This window comes from Hypanus sabinus, chromosome 6 (genome assembly GCF_030144855.1).
Source record: "Hypanus sabinus isolate sHypSab1 chromosome 6, sHypSab1.hap1, whole genome shotgun sequence".
NCBI lineage: Eukaryota > Metazoa > Chordata > Chondrichthyes > Myliobatiformes > Dasyatidae > Hypanus > Hypanus sabinus.
Window position 1 is genome coordinate 181,906,700 of NC_082711.1, and position 16,804 is coordinate 181,923,503.

Below are 16,804 nucleotides of genomic sequence, written 5' to 3' on the forward strand. Positions count from 1 at the left end.
TCTTTGTTTGTGTAACTGTACCCTGTCCCCACACCACTTCCTGTGTATTGTAGTTGCTTGTGTTGACCTGACTTCCCCTTGTAAATAAATTCCTTATTATTAAAACTGTGTGGGTCCAGGCCTCTACTGTTGAGACTCAAAGAACCAGTTATTTTCCATCACAACACCTATCCTGAGTCCCTTCACTCTTGTTCCCACCTCCCTGTGAAATTAATTTATACTCTCCCTAACAGCCCTAACAAAACTGCCATGAGAATATTGCTTCCTCTTGGGTTCTGGGTTCAGATGCAACCCGTCACTTTTGCACAGGTCATACTTCCTTCAGAAGAGATCCTAATGATCTAAGAACCTGAAGCCCTGCCCCCTGAACCAGCTTCTCAATCACGCATTTAGCTGCCAAATCATTCTGTTTCTATCCTCTCTGGCACGTGGCACAGGCAGCAATCTAGAAATTATTACCTGGGAGGTCCTGTTTCTCAGCTTTTACCTAGCTCTCTAATTTCTCTTTTCAGGACCTCTTTACTATTCCTTCCTATGTCATTGGTACCAATATATACCAAGACATCTGGCCACTCTCCCTCCAAACTGTTGGGGATATGATCCGAGATATCCCTGACCCTGGCACCTGGGAGGTAACATACCATTTAGGTGTCCAATTCATGGTACACAGAATCTCCTGTCTGTTCCTCTGATTATCCTTCTCCCTCTTTCCCTTCTGCATCACAGACCTATGCTCAGTTCCAGTAACCTGGTCTCCCTGGCCTTTCTTTGGGACGTCATCCCCCACAACAGTATCCAAAACGATATACTTATTATTGAGGGAATGGCCACTGGGTGCTCTGCCTATTTACATTTCCATTTCTCCTGACAGTCACCCAGCTACTTGCCTCCTGCAACTTCGGGGCAACTACTTCCCTGTAACTGACTGATTATCTCTTCACTCTCAAGTACAAGTCGAAGGTCATCTAGCTGCTGCTCCAGATCCCTGTCTTCAAGGAGCTGCAGCTGGAAGTACTTCACGCAAATGTAGTTCCTTGGGAGACTCTGGGTCTCCCAGGATTACAACATCCAGAATGAAGTACACACAACAGCCATTTACTACACTAGGTACAGCAAGAGGGAAAAAAAAGGAACCTTAACATAAGCTTATCCAGAGCCAACGGCTCCTCTAGCTAAAACCTGACACTCCTACTCTCACCACTGGCCTACTTCCAATAATGGCCAGCCCCCGCTGTTCCCTTCTGTACTTCTCAACAAGTGTTGTCAACCTGTGAGAAACCTCATAATAGTATTCTGCTCCCGCCGTTGATTGGGCCACCGGAACTCACAGACAAATGTACTACTTCTTGTCAATACTGAGTACACCATTTAAACAATCATTGTCCAGGTTCAAAAAAGTATGTGCACCTCTGGCGTAATGCCTTCTACAAAAGCTATTAGGAGTCAAGTGTTCCAATCAATGAGATAAGAATGGAGGTGTGGGTTGTTGAGGTGCCCTGCCCTATTAAAACAAAATGACACACAAAGTCAGGTTACTGAAAGAGCCTGCTCTTCTTAAGAAGATATATTTATATGCACCATGCCTCGAGCAAATAACTTTCAGAGGAACCTTAGAAGAAGAATTGTAGAGATGCATGAAGCTGGAAAAGGCTACAAAAGCATTTCTCAAGACCTGATTGTTCATCAGTGTATTAACAGTAATTTTCTACAAATGGAGAAAATTCAGTACTGATACTACTCTCCCTAGGAGAGGGCATCCTGCAAAGAACCCATCAAGAGCACAACATGCAATGCAGAAGGAGGTGAAAAAGAACCCAAGGGTAACAGCAAAAGACCTGCAGAAATCTCTAGAACTTGATAAAGTCTCTGTTCATGTGTCCACTAAAAGAAAAACACTGAAAAAGAACGGAAGAAACCAATGCTGCATGCTTCAAGTTTGCAAAAGACCACCTGGATGTTCCACATGCTTCTTAGTCAATGCTCTGTGGACAGATGAGACAAAAGTTGAACTTTTTATCAGAAATACACACTGGAGGAAAAAGGGCACTGCACACCAGCACCAAAACCTCATACCAACTGCAAAGCATGTTGGAAGGAACATTATGGTTTGTGGCTGCCTCAGAGCCTGGACAGCTTGCAATTGAGGGAACAATGAATTCAAAATTGTATCAAGACATTCTACAGGAGAATGTCAGGGTAGCAGTCTGTCACCTGAAGCTGAATTGAAGTTGGATGATGCAACAAGACGATGATCTGAAACACAAGAGTAAATCAACAGCATAATGGTTTAAAAAGAAAATTAATGTATTGGAATGGGTTAGGGCTAGGGTCAGAGTTCAGACCATAACCCAATAGAGATGCTATTGCATGACATGAAGAGGGCAGTTCACGCAAGGTATCCCAGAAATATCGATGAACTGAAACAGTTTTGTATGGAGGAATGGTTAAAATTCCTCTTTGCTGTTGTGTAAAGTCAGATCAGCAGCTACAGGAAACATTTGGTGGAAGTTATTGCTGCTAAATGAGGTTCTACCAGTTATTAAATACAAGGGTTTACATACTTTTTCCAGCCCGGGCTGTGAATGATTAAACAACGTGCTCAATAAAAACATGAAAAGTACAATTAGTCTGTTACTAGTTTAGGCAGATTGCGTTTGTCTATTATTGTGACTCAGATGAAGATCAAAACCACATTTTATGAGCAATTAATGCAGAAAACTAGGAAATTGCAAAGGGTTCATTAAACTTTTTCTTTCAACTGTACATTATCTGAAACTTTAGGCTTTTAACCTACTTGAAGATCGATCTAACATACATTATCCGAGGCTGTGTAGCTGCATCAAGCGAGGTTATAACACCCTTGCCACTGGCTCCTTGGAATATACTTGGTCGCTGCTGTAACATGGTCTCTTGCGCTCGTATTGATGGGGATGGGGAACGGACATAGCCATGACTGCTGGGTCTACTGGTCTGTTCAGGACCTGTGAGAAAAAAAGAAAATGAAAATGCATCTTTGAGAATTGAACCTTCACAATGCATCAAAGGGTGGCTGAAGGGACCAACCTTTTTATTTTCTTTTTAAATCTTTTTTATTAATTTTAAACAAACATAAATGAAACATGAATAGAGAGTTTGAGAGTACATAATTAATAGGTTAAGCATACATTCAAATAGATGATAATCCATATTTAATAACCTCCCAGACTCATAGTAATTACGAAAAAAGGAGTAAATAAGAAAAAAAAATCCCCAGAGAAGAAAAGAAAAAAACCTAACCAACACAGGCCATTCATTGCATTATGTCAAATATACACAGTAGCATCAATAACTCCGTACCTCTATCCAAATAACTAAGGATAATAGAAGCAGGGTTTAGGAAAAGTCAGTTTAACTCGTGAAAATGTTGAATAAATGGTCTCCAAGTTTCTTCAAATTTAACTGCAGGATCAAAGACAACACTTGTAATTTTTTTCTAAGCTCAAATAAGAGATAGTTTGAGAAAACCACTGAAATATAGTTGGAGGATTAATTTCTTTCCAGTTCAATAGGATAGATCTTCTAGCCATTAATGTAACAAATGCAATCATCCGTCAAGCTGAGGGGGATAAACAACTATTATCCACCATTGGTAAACCGAAAATTGCAGTAATAGGATGCGGTTGCAATTTGATATTCAGAACTGTTGAAATAATACTGAGAATATCTTTCCAATAATTTTGCAAACAAGGGCAAGACCAAAACATGTGGGTCAATGAAGCAACTTCAGAATGACATCTGTCACAGGTTGGATTAACATAAGAATAAAATCGAGCAAGTTTATCCTTGGACATGTGAGCCCTATGTATAACCTTAAATTGTATTAGGGCATGTTTAGCGCAAATAGAAGAAGAATTGACTAAGGGACCAACCTTATGCCCACACACTTCCAGAGTCAGAACACATTACTCACCTGCTCTGAGATAAGACAGGTCACAAGTTGTCACAGCTAATCTTTCTCTTTCTCTCTGTTCCCGTTCTCTTTCCCTCTCTCTCTCTTTTTCCCTCTCACGCTCTGCATTTGCTGTGGATGCAGATATATGTGCAGGGTGACCTGTGCAAAACCAAAAAGACGCTATGTCTTGCTGCTCATGAACATCAATGTCAGGTGAAAATAACTGAATCTTTTGATGAAAGGCTCCTCCATCTTTGACGATAAGAAGTCCAGGATACTAAGTTGCCTGGCCATTCCCCTAACCAATCAGGAACTTCATCTTTTCTTACTTAATTAGGTTTTGTGTAACACTAAAATACTCAGCTAATTACCCGACAACTTTATCTGCCTGGAGTCTGTTTAGTTCCCCTTCCCCAATCTCAGTTAAGGAACCATTGTTTTCAATTTAGACCTGATCCTCCATACTAATTCACTTTATCACTGGAGAGTGTCAAACACAATTATTATTGAGTCATCCAAACACCTGGTAAATGTTTCATACAATGCTGAAATCTTGTTGATGGTGGAAACCTCTGCTGGGCTTGGAGATGAGCTGTTTAAATCAGCATATTTTCAGTAATGGTCTATCCATTCAGAATCTCAAAATGGTGCACACCCACCTTTAATTTCACATTCTTATTCATTTCTGTAGTGTTCTCTACCAAGGGTCATTACTGTCTTAGAGATAAAACCACCCATCTTCTCCTGAGACGTGCAGAATTATTCACTTAGTCATGGAACACAAGTAGCTTTTATCAATCCAGCAATCTCACTAAGATCAGTGTGTACAAGGTATCATAGCATCAGCTGCTGTCTTTACCTTTTTAGTTTAGATAAAACATGACTTCAATCTGATTAAAAAAAACTCTGTGCCTTAAATAACAAAAAGCCATTCTTACCTGGTGATATAGGAGAGTGGTTGTACCGGCCTGGATAAGGCGCTTGGTTACCAGGAATATAGGTTATCCTGTCCATGGGAGGAGTACTGCTCCCACCTGGCACAAGGATCGTGTGTGGCATCTGTGCCAAGTCGATGATCCCTGAAAGGCATACACTTTCCAATAATCTGGTGTTCAAAACAAAACCATATTCAACGGACAGTCACAAACAGACATGGACACTTGCAGGTAGACAGAGAGGGTATCTCACCTCTGGCTCCAGAAGCATAGGGGACACCTAAAGTTTCTCGTGGTGACATCCCCCTAGTACCGTCTGGCTTGGTGATAACTTGCATTTGTTGGGAAGTAATATAGTCATTGAGAATGGTCTGCCGTGTGTTCTCCATTGCATACAGTTGATAGTGATTTGAATAATTGGGGTTAGGGGAAAGTTGCCGGGAAAACAGGTATGCTGCAGATAATACAAAAAGCAACAAGAACATCAGAATGAAGGTTGCACCAACTGATCAAAAAAAACCATTTAGTAATTAATGTTCTTTGGCTCCATTAATACTGCCACATGGACTCAAATCTGGCTCAGGTAGATATATTCTACATGACAAGTCTGAATACATCATATTGTTCATATTTGAGAACAACCTATTAACAGTCCCAGGTAGCAACCAGATGTTGGTTATTTTATTTAAATGAGCTGAAAATGGTAGATAGAGTATATTGTAAACAAGTGTGTGTTGATAAGACTTCGGGAAGAACAAACCAGTGGAAGAATGCATTAGTCCCAGTGTCATCTGCTAGTCAGGAAAGAAACAGAGTAATGGCATCCCAATCTTTTTCTATGTCATGACCAATACCATTAAAGCAGGGGGTCAGTGGACCCCAGGTTGGGATCCTCTGCTACAGATGAATGTGTGCTGAGGAACTGGTGAAGAGGTGGAACTTCAGATTTCTGGATCATTTGGATGTTTTCTGGGGGAGGTATGACCTGTACAACAAAAATGGGTTACAGCTGAATCTAACTGAGACCAATATCCTTGTGGGTAGGTTTGTTTGCGCTTTTGGGGAGGGTTTAAACTAATTTGCCAGGGTGATGGGATCTGGAGTGATAGGCCTAAGGATGAGGCAGTTGGTAAAATTGCATCACATTGTGGGCATCACTAAATCATGGCTGAAAGAAGATTATGGTTGGAGCTTAACATCAAAGGATAACTAATTTGGCAGGGGGATGGGCACTGGAGTGACAGTGTTGAAGATGAGGTAGTCAGTTTATAAACAAAAGCAACATGTAGTGAGACTCCGAGCAAGGAGAGGTTGATGATAGGGCAAAATTGCAGTTAGAAGAACAAGTTGCAAAGTAAAAAGCATAGAAAATTGAAAAGGGTTTATACAGGACTGAAGATGTTCTACTTGAATGTGTGCAGAATATAAGGTAGATGAACTTCTAACTCATACATGATATTGTAGGTATACTGAATCATGGCTGAAAAAAAATTATAGCTGGAAGCTTAATGTCCAAGGATCCCCATTCTATCGAGAGGACAGGCAGGAAGGTAGAGGGGGTGGTGTGGCTCTGTGGTTTAAAAAAAATCAAAGCCTTAGAAACAGGTGACATAGGATTGGAAGATACAGAATTGATGTGGTAGAATGAAGGAACTGCAAGGGATAAAAGACCCTGGTTGAGGTATATAAAGATATACAAAATTGTGAGGGGATATAGATAGGGTAAATGCAAGCAGGCTTATTTCCCTGCTGTTGGGCGAGACTAAATTTGGATATAGGTTAAGAGTGAAAGATGAAATACTCCAGGGGAAAATGTTACCAGTGTGGAACAAGCTGTTTGCAGAAGCAGTGGATACAGGCTCTATTTCAACATTTAAGAGACATTCGGATAAGCACCTAGATGAGAGGGGCAAGGAGAGCTATGGTTCAGGTGTGGATCAATAAGATGAGGTAGAATAAGTTTGGCATGGACTAGATAGGCTGAACGGCCTGTTTATGTGCCATAATGCTCAAGTTTAGATTTGTACTGCAATGACTGTATAAACCTGCTTCAGTTTTGAGTGCTTTGTTCAATTCTGATGTGGAATATAAAACAGATAAAATAACATGCACCCTTTTTTCCTTCAGAAATTATCAAAGTTTATGTTGAACAGCACAGAAACAGGCCCTTTGGTCTTCAATGCTTTGCAAAAATGATTAAACTGACAAATAAATACCTAACAATATAATCCATTCTGTTTACATATATCCCTCTATTCCCCGCATATTCTGTGCCTAAGAGCCTCTTAAGAAGCTTTTACATTTGCTTCCTCTTTCACCCTAATAGTATATTCCAGTTAACCACCACTCTGTAAAAAAAAAACTTGCACCACACATTTAACACTCACCATCCCCATCTTAAATAAATGCCCTCCAGTATTAGACATTTTAACCCTGGGATAAAGGTACTGGATGTTTACAAAGATTGAGAAAAAATTCAGAATTTAGCAAGATGTTAATTTTCATAATGATCCATGTATTCTTACACGCCAATTGCAATCCCATTTGGCCTTTATTGCAAAGGGATTTCAGTATAAAAATGAAGACATTTTGCCTTAAATTTACATAACCTTGCTGGAATTGCATGTGGAATATTGTGTACAGGTCTGGTTTCCCTATCTCAGGGTGTATTTTCAATATATTATGACACATTGCAAGCTAATGCTCATTATGGAAATTTTCACTCCGAATACCCACAAGACATGTGGCAAAATTATAGAATTTTTCACATTCCATTTTCAAAGAGCCTTACCTGGGTCTAATGCTCGATGGAAAGCCATTGTCTGGTCAAATGGAAGAGGAACATGACCTCTGAATTCAGGATTCCCTCGCCCATGGATAGAGTCGTAAGGGCTGAGAGTTGCAGATGGATCCACTACAGAGACTGGAGACTTGACAGATATGTTCTCTCTTTGTGCTGGGACTAATGTAGCTTTCCTTTCAGGGCCACTGGACTTCCCTGAAGTTGCAACACCTGCAATGCCAGAACACCAAGGTGTGCACATCAGTCTTTAAAATCACATGAGATGCTAATGCACATGCTAAATCAAGTGAATCTGAAAAAATCTTTCAATATCTGCATGTACCATATTTGCTTTAGTAAAAACTAGATACACTTTCTGTTACTACCGCTACCAAACAGCCAGTGCTAGTAGTATAAGTTTACCTTCTTGTGATCTGCTGACCATGGGTGGACCCCTGGTAATGAAGCCAGGATACCCTACTGGTGTCCGCCTTGCATTAGGATCGTCATACAGGCCTGGACTCAGCTGAGGTTTTGAAGCTTCATGCATTGTTGACCTGAGAACTGATGTCCCAGAACTAGCCACTGCACTATGGCGGCCCCTTAACTGGTCAGTCGGTTTCATATCTTCATACTTCCTTTCCATGACTTTCACTCCCTCTGAGATCTTCTCCAACTGGTGCATGGGGTGTGGGTGTTTGCTAGCCACTGTGATCAGAGACTTGACATCATGTTTAATGGCAGACTGGCTCTCGTGCTTCACTGGGGTCCCCTGTAAAACAGGTACCATTATCTCAGATACAACATTCTTTAACTGAAAATCTAAGCTTCATAAGACTAAAGGCATAGGAGCAGAATTAGGCCATTTGGTACATTAAGACTGCTCCTCCATTCCATTATGGCTGATTTATTATCCCTCTCAACCCCATTCTGCTGCCATCTTCCTGTTACCTTTGACACCCTTACTAATCAAGAACCTATCACCATTTGTTTTAAATATACCCAATGACCTGGCTTCCACAGTCATTAGTTGCATTGAATTACACAAATTCACCACCATCTGGATGAGGAATTCACTATTCAATAATTAAAAATTAAACAAGTTAAAGATGTAAATTCAATGCTTTTTAAGTAACTTAAAACTGTCTCTAGCATGCAGCATTCATCACTTTGATTAGTACAACATATAGTAGTCAACTGGTTATTCAAATTCAGTTATAATTTAAAATAACTGGAATTTGGGCTCAAATTGTTATATTAAATCTGCTACAGTAAATATATTCTGATAACATGTTCATGAGCATTTGAGCTGATAATTAAAGATTCTATTCCATCTTGGTCACCTTCTGCTACCCCAGTAGCTGCATGTTACTGTGTTAATTAAGTCTTTGACTTAATTAATACAATCAATAAATTAATCTAAAATATATCTAAAGGGTCACGTGAAATAAACATAGCTTGATCAGAAGCACTGAGTTTCTGCGAGGTAGCAAGAATATCTGGTCTGCCCATCAGCTGACCGGGTAACTCTGTGAGCTACTGCGAGATAACACCATTACCCAGTCGGTCCATCAGCTGACCAGGTAACTCAATGAGTTACTGTAAGATAACAAGACTACCCAGTCTGCTCATCAGCAGTTTACTGACTCCTGGATCATTTCTCTGGACTGGACTCAATGCAAGTTTTTATATTACAGCTGGCTTTATTTTATCCCCCCGTTAATTTGCAATAAACAGTCCTTTTAACCAAGACAGTGAGATGGTCAGAGACTTGTATGGCTCCAATTCAACTTCCTGTACTTTGTATCTCTCAGAATAAACAACTGCAAAGTAGCACTTCTGAGTTACTAACTTGGACTACAAAGAGTGAGTGTAATTAAATCTATCGGGCAGTTTTTCCCCTTACCCGTCATCATTATCATACTTTAAGAACATTTTGAAGTTAAGGAGCAACTTTCATATCTTGAAGAGTTTTGGTTTAAATCAGCCTATATTACACGCAATACTTGGAGTAGTTCTTGAAAGAACATCAGCTTTGATGACAGATCTACCCAATGAGGCGAGATCAAAATTTAGCTAAATTTTCTATGAATTGTATTTGTAAAATGAAGTAACAAGTTAGATCTACAGATTCATAACTCATCAATTTCATGAAAAACATCTAATAAAACCAGAGGTGAAAATAAGTACCTGTGATATTGAACCTTCCACAATTGATCGTGTGCCTTGTACTATTTCTGGGGTTTTCCGACTTTCTTGCCTTGGAATCTCATGAATTGAGCGACCCATCTCTTTAATGGTGGTGACTCCCTCATAAGGTTTGCCTTTAGTAATAGACCCCTCAAAAGTTCGCAGCGGTGGACTTTCCCGCTTAATCTGCTTGCTATACTTTATGCCTTCTTCATAGTTCTCACTGGAAGCTCTGGGTGTACCTAACCGATGTCACAAACAAATGAACATTTAAATTTCATGAAGTATGAAGGGACATAAAATTGTTACACAACTCAAAGATACCATGCTGGTCTTGATGAAGGGTCTTGGCCCGAAATGTCGACAGTGCTTCTCCTTATAGATGCTGCCTGGCCTGCTGTGTTCCACCAGCATTGTGTGTGATGCTGGTCTTTGCAAGGTCAAATGAAAATGAAAATCTGCAGGTGCTAGAATTTGAAATCAAAACAGAACATTTTGGAAATCCTCAGGAAGACAGGAAAGCTTGTAATGAAAAATAGAGTTAACAGTTAAGGTCTGATAGAGCGATCATGTCTGTATAAAGTTTGTCCATCAACAGCTACTTTCACATCGCATAAAGTAGACCATACAAAGAAGTTTCAGTTAAGTCACGCTGCACATTCTGCAAGAGAGGTAGATGGATGACCTCCAAGAAAGGTTAAAAAACTGAAAAATGTTCAGTTCAATTCCCAACCTAAAAAGGCAGATATTCCAAGAAATAAGCTTTAAAGGAATCTAGAATAAAAGAGGCCTTACCTTGCATTATTGACCCTGATGGAACAGCCCGGTCTTTAGAGTCTGGTAAATGAGGGCTCTCCCTTGCACGACTGATGAGACCTGAAATTGGGAAGGCAAGATCATTCTTAGAACCTTTACTATATTTCACCATTTGCTCCTCAATTACCAGCTATATTTCAATACATAGAAGAGACCAGGATTGATTTCTCAATTACTATAGAGCAGAACATGAAAAACACACAAATACAAACAGAAATAAGCCAGTTAGCCTCTCAAGTCTGCCCCACCATTCTGTCCTAACTGTAAATTTAATTCTGTATTCCTGATTGCTCAGGAAACCTTCATCCTTTCCTTATTTTGTATCTTCTAACTCTCTCTTCAGAATTTTTAGCCACTGCTTTTATCTGCCTTTGAAGAGCTCCAAAGATTTAGGAACCTGAGAGGAAAACATTCAACTCAATTGTCTTCAACAGTGACCCTTATTCTTAAATACTGATTCCTAATTATGGATTCAATCTCAGGAGGATCATCCTCTCCACATCCCTCAAGATCCTCCAACTTTTCATTGTTTCAATCTACAAAAAGCTCAGAAAAGCTACTGGATAAGGGCAGTGAAAATATTGGTGAGGTAGAGCTCATGTTTCTTTCTATTCAAATAGTCAAAATAAAGAATTCTTCCCCCATGGTTTAAAGTTCACATAATTAATTGAACCAAAACAATTTCAGAAAAATTATTTTTCAAATAGATCAGGTGCCCCTTCTGAGACTTTAACCATGTGAACAGAATCTAAGCATACTCTCACACAAGGACAAAGTACTGATTGGAGCAGGAGTTCCCAATCTGGGGCCCATGGACATAAAAAATGGTTGGGAACCCCTGGACTATATACTTGGCAGTCAAGAGGACTATTATAAGATGGAGACAGGCTGAAGCCACGATTCATCTGATTCTTTCTTGATGTTGAAACTGAAGGATCACTAATAAAATATTTACGATTAAACTTCAAACAAAATACAGAGCATTAACTATGCTGTGAATCAGCAGAGACTCCCCACAGTTGTACCTTCGTATGGCGCAGACACCGGAGACTCGCGCACTGGGAGTCCTCGATTTAATCCACCTTCCATGAGATCGTAGCTCCGCTTGACTCCGTGGAGCTCAAGGCCTGTTCTGGGACTCCTTGTGCCCTCTCGTACATTCTTTGCAGCTGGTAGGATAAAGGAATGTTCTGATGAAAAGAAAGCAAAAAACTTGCAAAATGGCATGAATTCAACCCCAAAAATTTACTGTGGAGTTTGTGCAGATACATGCATGGCTGTAAACAGCAAGATCCCTCTGTCCTAAGAGGCGACCAAGAGCTCATGTACCTGGAGTATCCAGGTAGTAATCATAGGAAATAAGCAAGTACCAGGAGTGTCAATCTGGAATTAGAGAGCATTAATGAGCATGGAGCATCACACTGGGCTACAGGATCATCTGACTGTATGGACCAATCAGGGTTGATGAATAATTGTGCCCTGGAGTATCAGTCAAGAATCAGTGAGCACCAATAGGCCCAGAGCAGCAGTGTGGATCTGGAGGCTTGTCTGAAGTGAGAGGTCCCAGAAATATACAAGGCCAACCTAGAGGAGTAGATACCCAACGGGCATGAAGGTTCAGTCTGGACTGAATGGGTGTCTAATCAGAGAGGAATGGGTAAGAATTTATTAGGCAAGGAATGAGTACACAACAAGCATTTAATTTGGAAATAACCACTGGGCAACACCATCTGGTGCAAGCAAACACTCAATGAACATGGACTGTCAGTCTGGTACATGCATCAATGGACGTGGATTGCCAGTGACACATTGGTCACACTGGTTAATTAGCTGATATAGACTGCAACTAATTCAGGGAACTGGTGGGAGAACTGAGAGTGGGTTAGTGGTGTGCAGTGGAATTTTATAAAGCTTTCAGAAATAATTATACTGCATGGCACTGAGGGCAATACATTGACATGGAGTGAAGGTTGCCTAAGCAGAGAACACGTAGCAGGAATAGGAGTGTCATCTTCCAGTTGTGAGAATTTGACCAGTGAGGAGCTGCAGTGCACCAGCTGTTCACAATCTGTATCAGGATTTGATTTGGATGTGGGGATTAAGTGTACAATATAGGACAGGAGCACAATTATGCCATTCGGCCCACTGAGTCGCTCTGCTATTTGATCATGGTCTGTCGACTTCTCTCTCAACCTCTTTCTCCTGCTTTCTCCCCATAACCTTTCACACCATGACTTATCAAAAATCAATCAACCCCTCTTTTAAATACAAAGACCTGGCCTCCACACCCACCTGTGGCAATGAATTCTACAGATCCATCATCCACTGGCTGAAGAAATTCCTCAATTTCGTTCTAAATGAACTTCCCTCTATTGTGTGTGTACCGTACTCAGTTCTGGCTGCCTCACTACAGGAAGGACGTGGAAACCACAGAAAGGATGCAGAGGAGATTTAAAAGGATGCTGCCTGGATTGGGGAGAATGCATTATGAGAACAGGTTGAGTGAACTCGGCCTTTTCTCCTTGGAGCAATGGAGGATGAGAGGTGACTTGACAAAGATGTACAAGATAATGAGAGGTGTTGATCGTGTGGATAGTCAGAGGCTTTTCCCCAGGGCTGAAATGGCTAGCACGAGAGGACATAGTTTTAAGGTGCTTGGAAGTAGGTACAGAAGAGATGTCAGGGTTAAGTTTTAAAAAAATAAATGCTGAGTGTAGTGAGTATATGGAATGGGCTGCCAGTGGCAGTGGTGGAGGTGGAAACAATAGGATCTTTTAAGAGACTCCTGGATGGCTACATAGAGCTGAGAAAAATCAGAGGCTAGATATGGGTAAAGCCTAGATAGTTCTAAGATAGGGACATGTTCGGCACAGCTTTGTGGGCCGAAGGGCCTGTATTGTGCTGTATGTTTTCTTTGTTTTTATGTTCTGTCCTCTGGCTCTGGAGCACCCCCCCCCCCCCCCCAGTATAGGAAACATCTCTCCACATCCACTCTATTCGATAAGTTTCCATGAGATTTCCCCCTCATTCTTCTAAATTCCCGCGAGTACAAGCCCAGAGCCATCCAACGGACCTCATATGATAAGCCTTTCATTGCCAGAATCATTTTTGTGAACTCTTTTGAACCCACTCCAATTTCAGCCCATTTTTCTTAGATAAGGGGCCCAAAGCTGCTCAAAATACTCCAAGCGAGGTATCACCAGTGCCTGATAAATCCTCAGCATTACATCCATGTTAATATTCTAGTCCTCTCAAATGAACATTAACATTGTATTTGCATTCCTCACTACCAACTCAACCTGCAACCTAACCTTAAGGAATCATACACAAGGACTTCAAAATCCCTTTGCAACTCTTGATTTTTGGATTTTCTCCCTGTATAGAAAATAGTCTACGCTTTTATTCCTTCTACCAAAGTGCATAACCGTGCACTTCCAGACATAGGACATAGACATCTACAGCACATTACAGGCTCTACAGCCCACAAGTTTGCGCTGAATTAATTATAAGGCATTAGATTTCAGAACATCTGGGGAAAGATGCAATTAAATATTTTTGCTCTCCAGAAAACATTGGTACAAAAGGTTATCGTTTAAAGCATAGACATCTATAGCACATTACAGGTCCTTTGGCCCACAATGTTGTGCCGACCATGTAACCTGCTCTAGAAACTGCCTAGAATTTCTCTACCACATAGCCCTCTATTTTTCAAACCTCTGTGTACCTATCTAAGACTGCCTTATAAGATCCTATTGTATTCGTCTTTACCACCATCGCAGGCAGTGCATTCCATGCACCTACCACTCTGTGGAAAAACTAAGCTCTGACTTCCCCCTTGTACCTACTTTCAAGCACCTTAAAACTATGCCCCCTCACGTTAGCCATTTCAGCCCCAGGAAAAATATCTGAATATCCATATGATTAGTGCCGCTCATCATTTTATCAGGTCACCTCTCATCCTCTGTCGCTCCAAGGAGAAAAGGCCAAGTTCATTCAACCTATTTTCAACCTACATCCTCCAATCCAGGCAACATCCTTGTAAATCTCCTCTGCACTCTTTCTTTAGTATCCACATCCTTCCTGTAATAAGGTGACCAGAAGTGAACATAGTACTCCCAAGTGAGTCTAACCAAGGTCTTATATATCTTTAACATTGAACTCAATCCCACAGTTGATGAATGCCAACACAGTATACGCCTTCTTAACAACACTGTCAATCTGCGTAGCAGATTTAAGTGTCCTATGGACACGGATTCCAAGATTTCTCCGATCCTCCACACTGCCAAAGATCTTACCATTAATCTTATATTCTGCCTTCAAATCTGACCTTCCAAAATTAACCAATTCACACTTATCTGGGTTGAACTTCCACCTGCCACTTCTCAGTCCAGTTCTGCATCCTATCAATGCCCTACTGTAACCTTCGATAAACCTCCAGACTATCCACAACACCCTCAATCTTTGTAACATCAGCAAACTTACCAACCCATCATTCTACTTCCTCATACAGGTCATTTATAAAAATCACTAAGAGGAGGTATCCTAGAACAGATCCCTGCGGAACACCACTGGTCATCCATGCAGAATATGAACCTTGTACAACCACCTTTTACCTTCCGTGGGCAAGCCAATTCTGGATCCACAAAGCAAGGTCTCATTGGATCCCATGTCTCCTTACTTTCTGCACGAGTTTTGCTTGGGGAATCTTATCAAATGCCATACTGAATCCATATACACTATATCCACTGCTCTTCCTTCATCAATGTGTTTTGTTGTATTCTCAAAGAATTCAATCAGGCTCATAAGACAACAACCTGCCCTTGACAAAGCCATGCTGATTATCCCTAATCAGATTATGTCTCTCCAAGTGCTAAATCCTGCCTCTGAGGATCTTCTCTAACAATTTGCTCGCCATCTGCCACTTTTTTACTCATTCTCCTAATCAATCCAAGGATTTCTGCAGCCTCCCTGCTTCAACACTACCGGCCCCTCCACCTATCGTCGTATTGTCTGCAAACTTGGCCACAAAGCCATCAATTCTATCATTGAAATCATTGATATACAATGTACGAAGGAGCGGCCCCAACACTGACCACTGTGGAATACTGCTAGTCAACAGCAGCCAATCAGAAAAAGCCCCTTTCAGAGCCATAGAAAACTACAGCACAGAAACAGGCCATTTGGGTCCATCTAATCCATGCAGAACCATTTAAACTGCCAAGCCATGTACTTATCCAAAGTTCTCTTAAATGTTGAGATCGTAATTGCATGTACCACGCTGGCAGCTTGTTCCATACCCTCACCGACCTGAATGAAGATGTTACCCGCTCATGTTCACATTAAAATTTCAGCTTTCACCATTATCTTATTACTTCAAGTCTCACCCAACCTTAGCAGAAAAAGCCTGCTTGCATTAACCTTATCTATTACCTTCATAATTTTGTATACCTCTATCAAATCTCCCCACATAGTTTGACATTGTCAGGAATAAAATTCTAACCTATCCAATCTTTCCTTACAACTCAAATCCTCCAATCCTGGCAGCATCCTTGTAAATTTTATTTCTGTAGTCTTTCAATCTTATTTACATTTTCTTGTATGCTAAGCTGTGTCCAGAGAGCTGCCTCATGGAGATTTGAGACAGGTGTCCAAAAAAAGACCAAGAACACAAGCTGACTCATGGAAACAACCAAAGCGGGGTCACGAGCGACTCCATCTCAAAGTGGCAAGGAAGACTGAAGCATCGAGGTGAACGGGAAGGGGTTCAGCAATGGCTCCAACAGATCATCCCCATCTCATTTGGCTCTACACATGGATTACCATTCTGATCTTCCAGAGGACCAATTTTGTTCTTAACATATCTGCATTAGACCTCCTTCACCTTGTCTGCTAGAGCAACCTCATGTCTTCTTTTAGCCCTCCTGATTCCTTAAGTGTTCTTTTGCATTTCTTGTACTCAAATATATCAATTGTTCCTACCTGTCAATATCCATTATGCATCTCCGTCTTTTCTAAATCAAGGTCTCAACATCTCTCGAAAATCAAGGTTCCCTAAACCTGTTATCTTTGCCTTTTATTCGGACAGGCACATACAGTATAAGTCAAGTCACTTTTTATTGTCATTTCGACCATAACTTCTGGTACAGTACA

General features: G+C 40.8%; 1 protein-coding gene across 17 annotated transcripts in view; it reads right to left on the bottom strand.

Annotated features, from left to right (window-relative positions):
- ncor1 (nuclear receptor corepressor 1) overlaps positions 1–16,804 on the bottom strand; it is a 270,800-nt gene that overhangs the window by 53,249 nt on the left and 200,747 nt on the right. For 12 of the 17 annotated variants that reach the window (XM_059973760.1, XM_059973765.1, XM_059973762.1 and 9 more), the window contains 9 exons: positions 11,680–11,823; positions 10,634–10,714; positions 9,839–10,080; positions 8,072–8,420; positions 7,658–7,879; positions 5,120–5,320; positions 4,870–5,010; positions 3,950–4,090; positions 2,795–2,981 (listed from right to left, as the gene is read on the bottom strand). In XM_059973760.1, coding sequence (XP_059829743.1) covers positions 2,795–2,981; positions 3,950–4,090; positions 4,870–5,010; positions 5,120–5,320; positions 7,658–7,879; positions 8,072–8,420; positions 9,839–10,080; positions 10,634–10,714; positions 11,680–11,823 — 1,708 coding nt within the window. The remainder of the gene's footprint in view (positions 1–2,794; positions 2,982–3,949; positions 4,091–4,869; positions 5,011–5,119; positions 5,321–7,657; positions 7,880–8,071; positions 8,421–9,838; positions 10,081–10,633; positions 10,715–11,679; positions 11,824–16,804) is intronic. The other 5 variants (XM_059973772.1, XM_059973771.1, XM_059973768.1 and 2 more) reach the window with 2 other exon arrangements.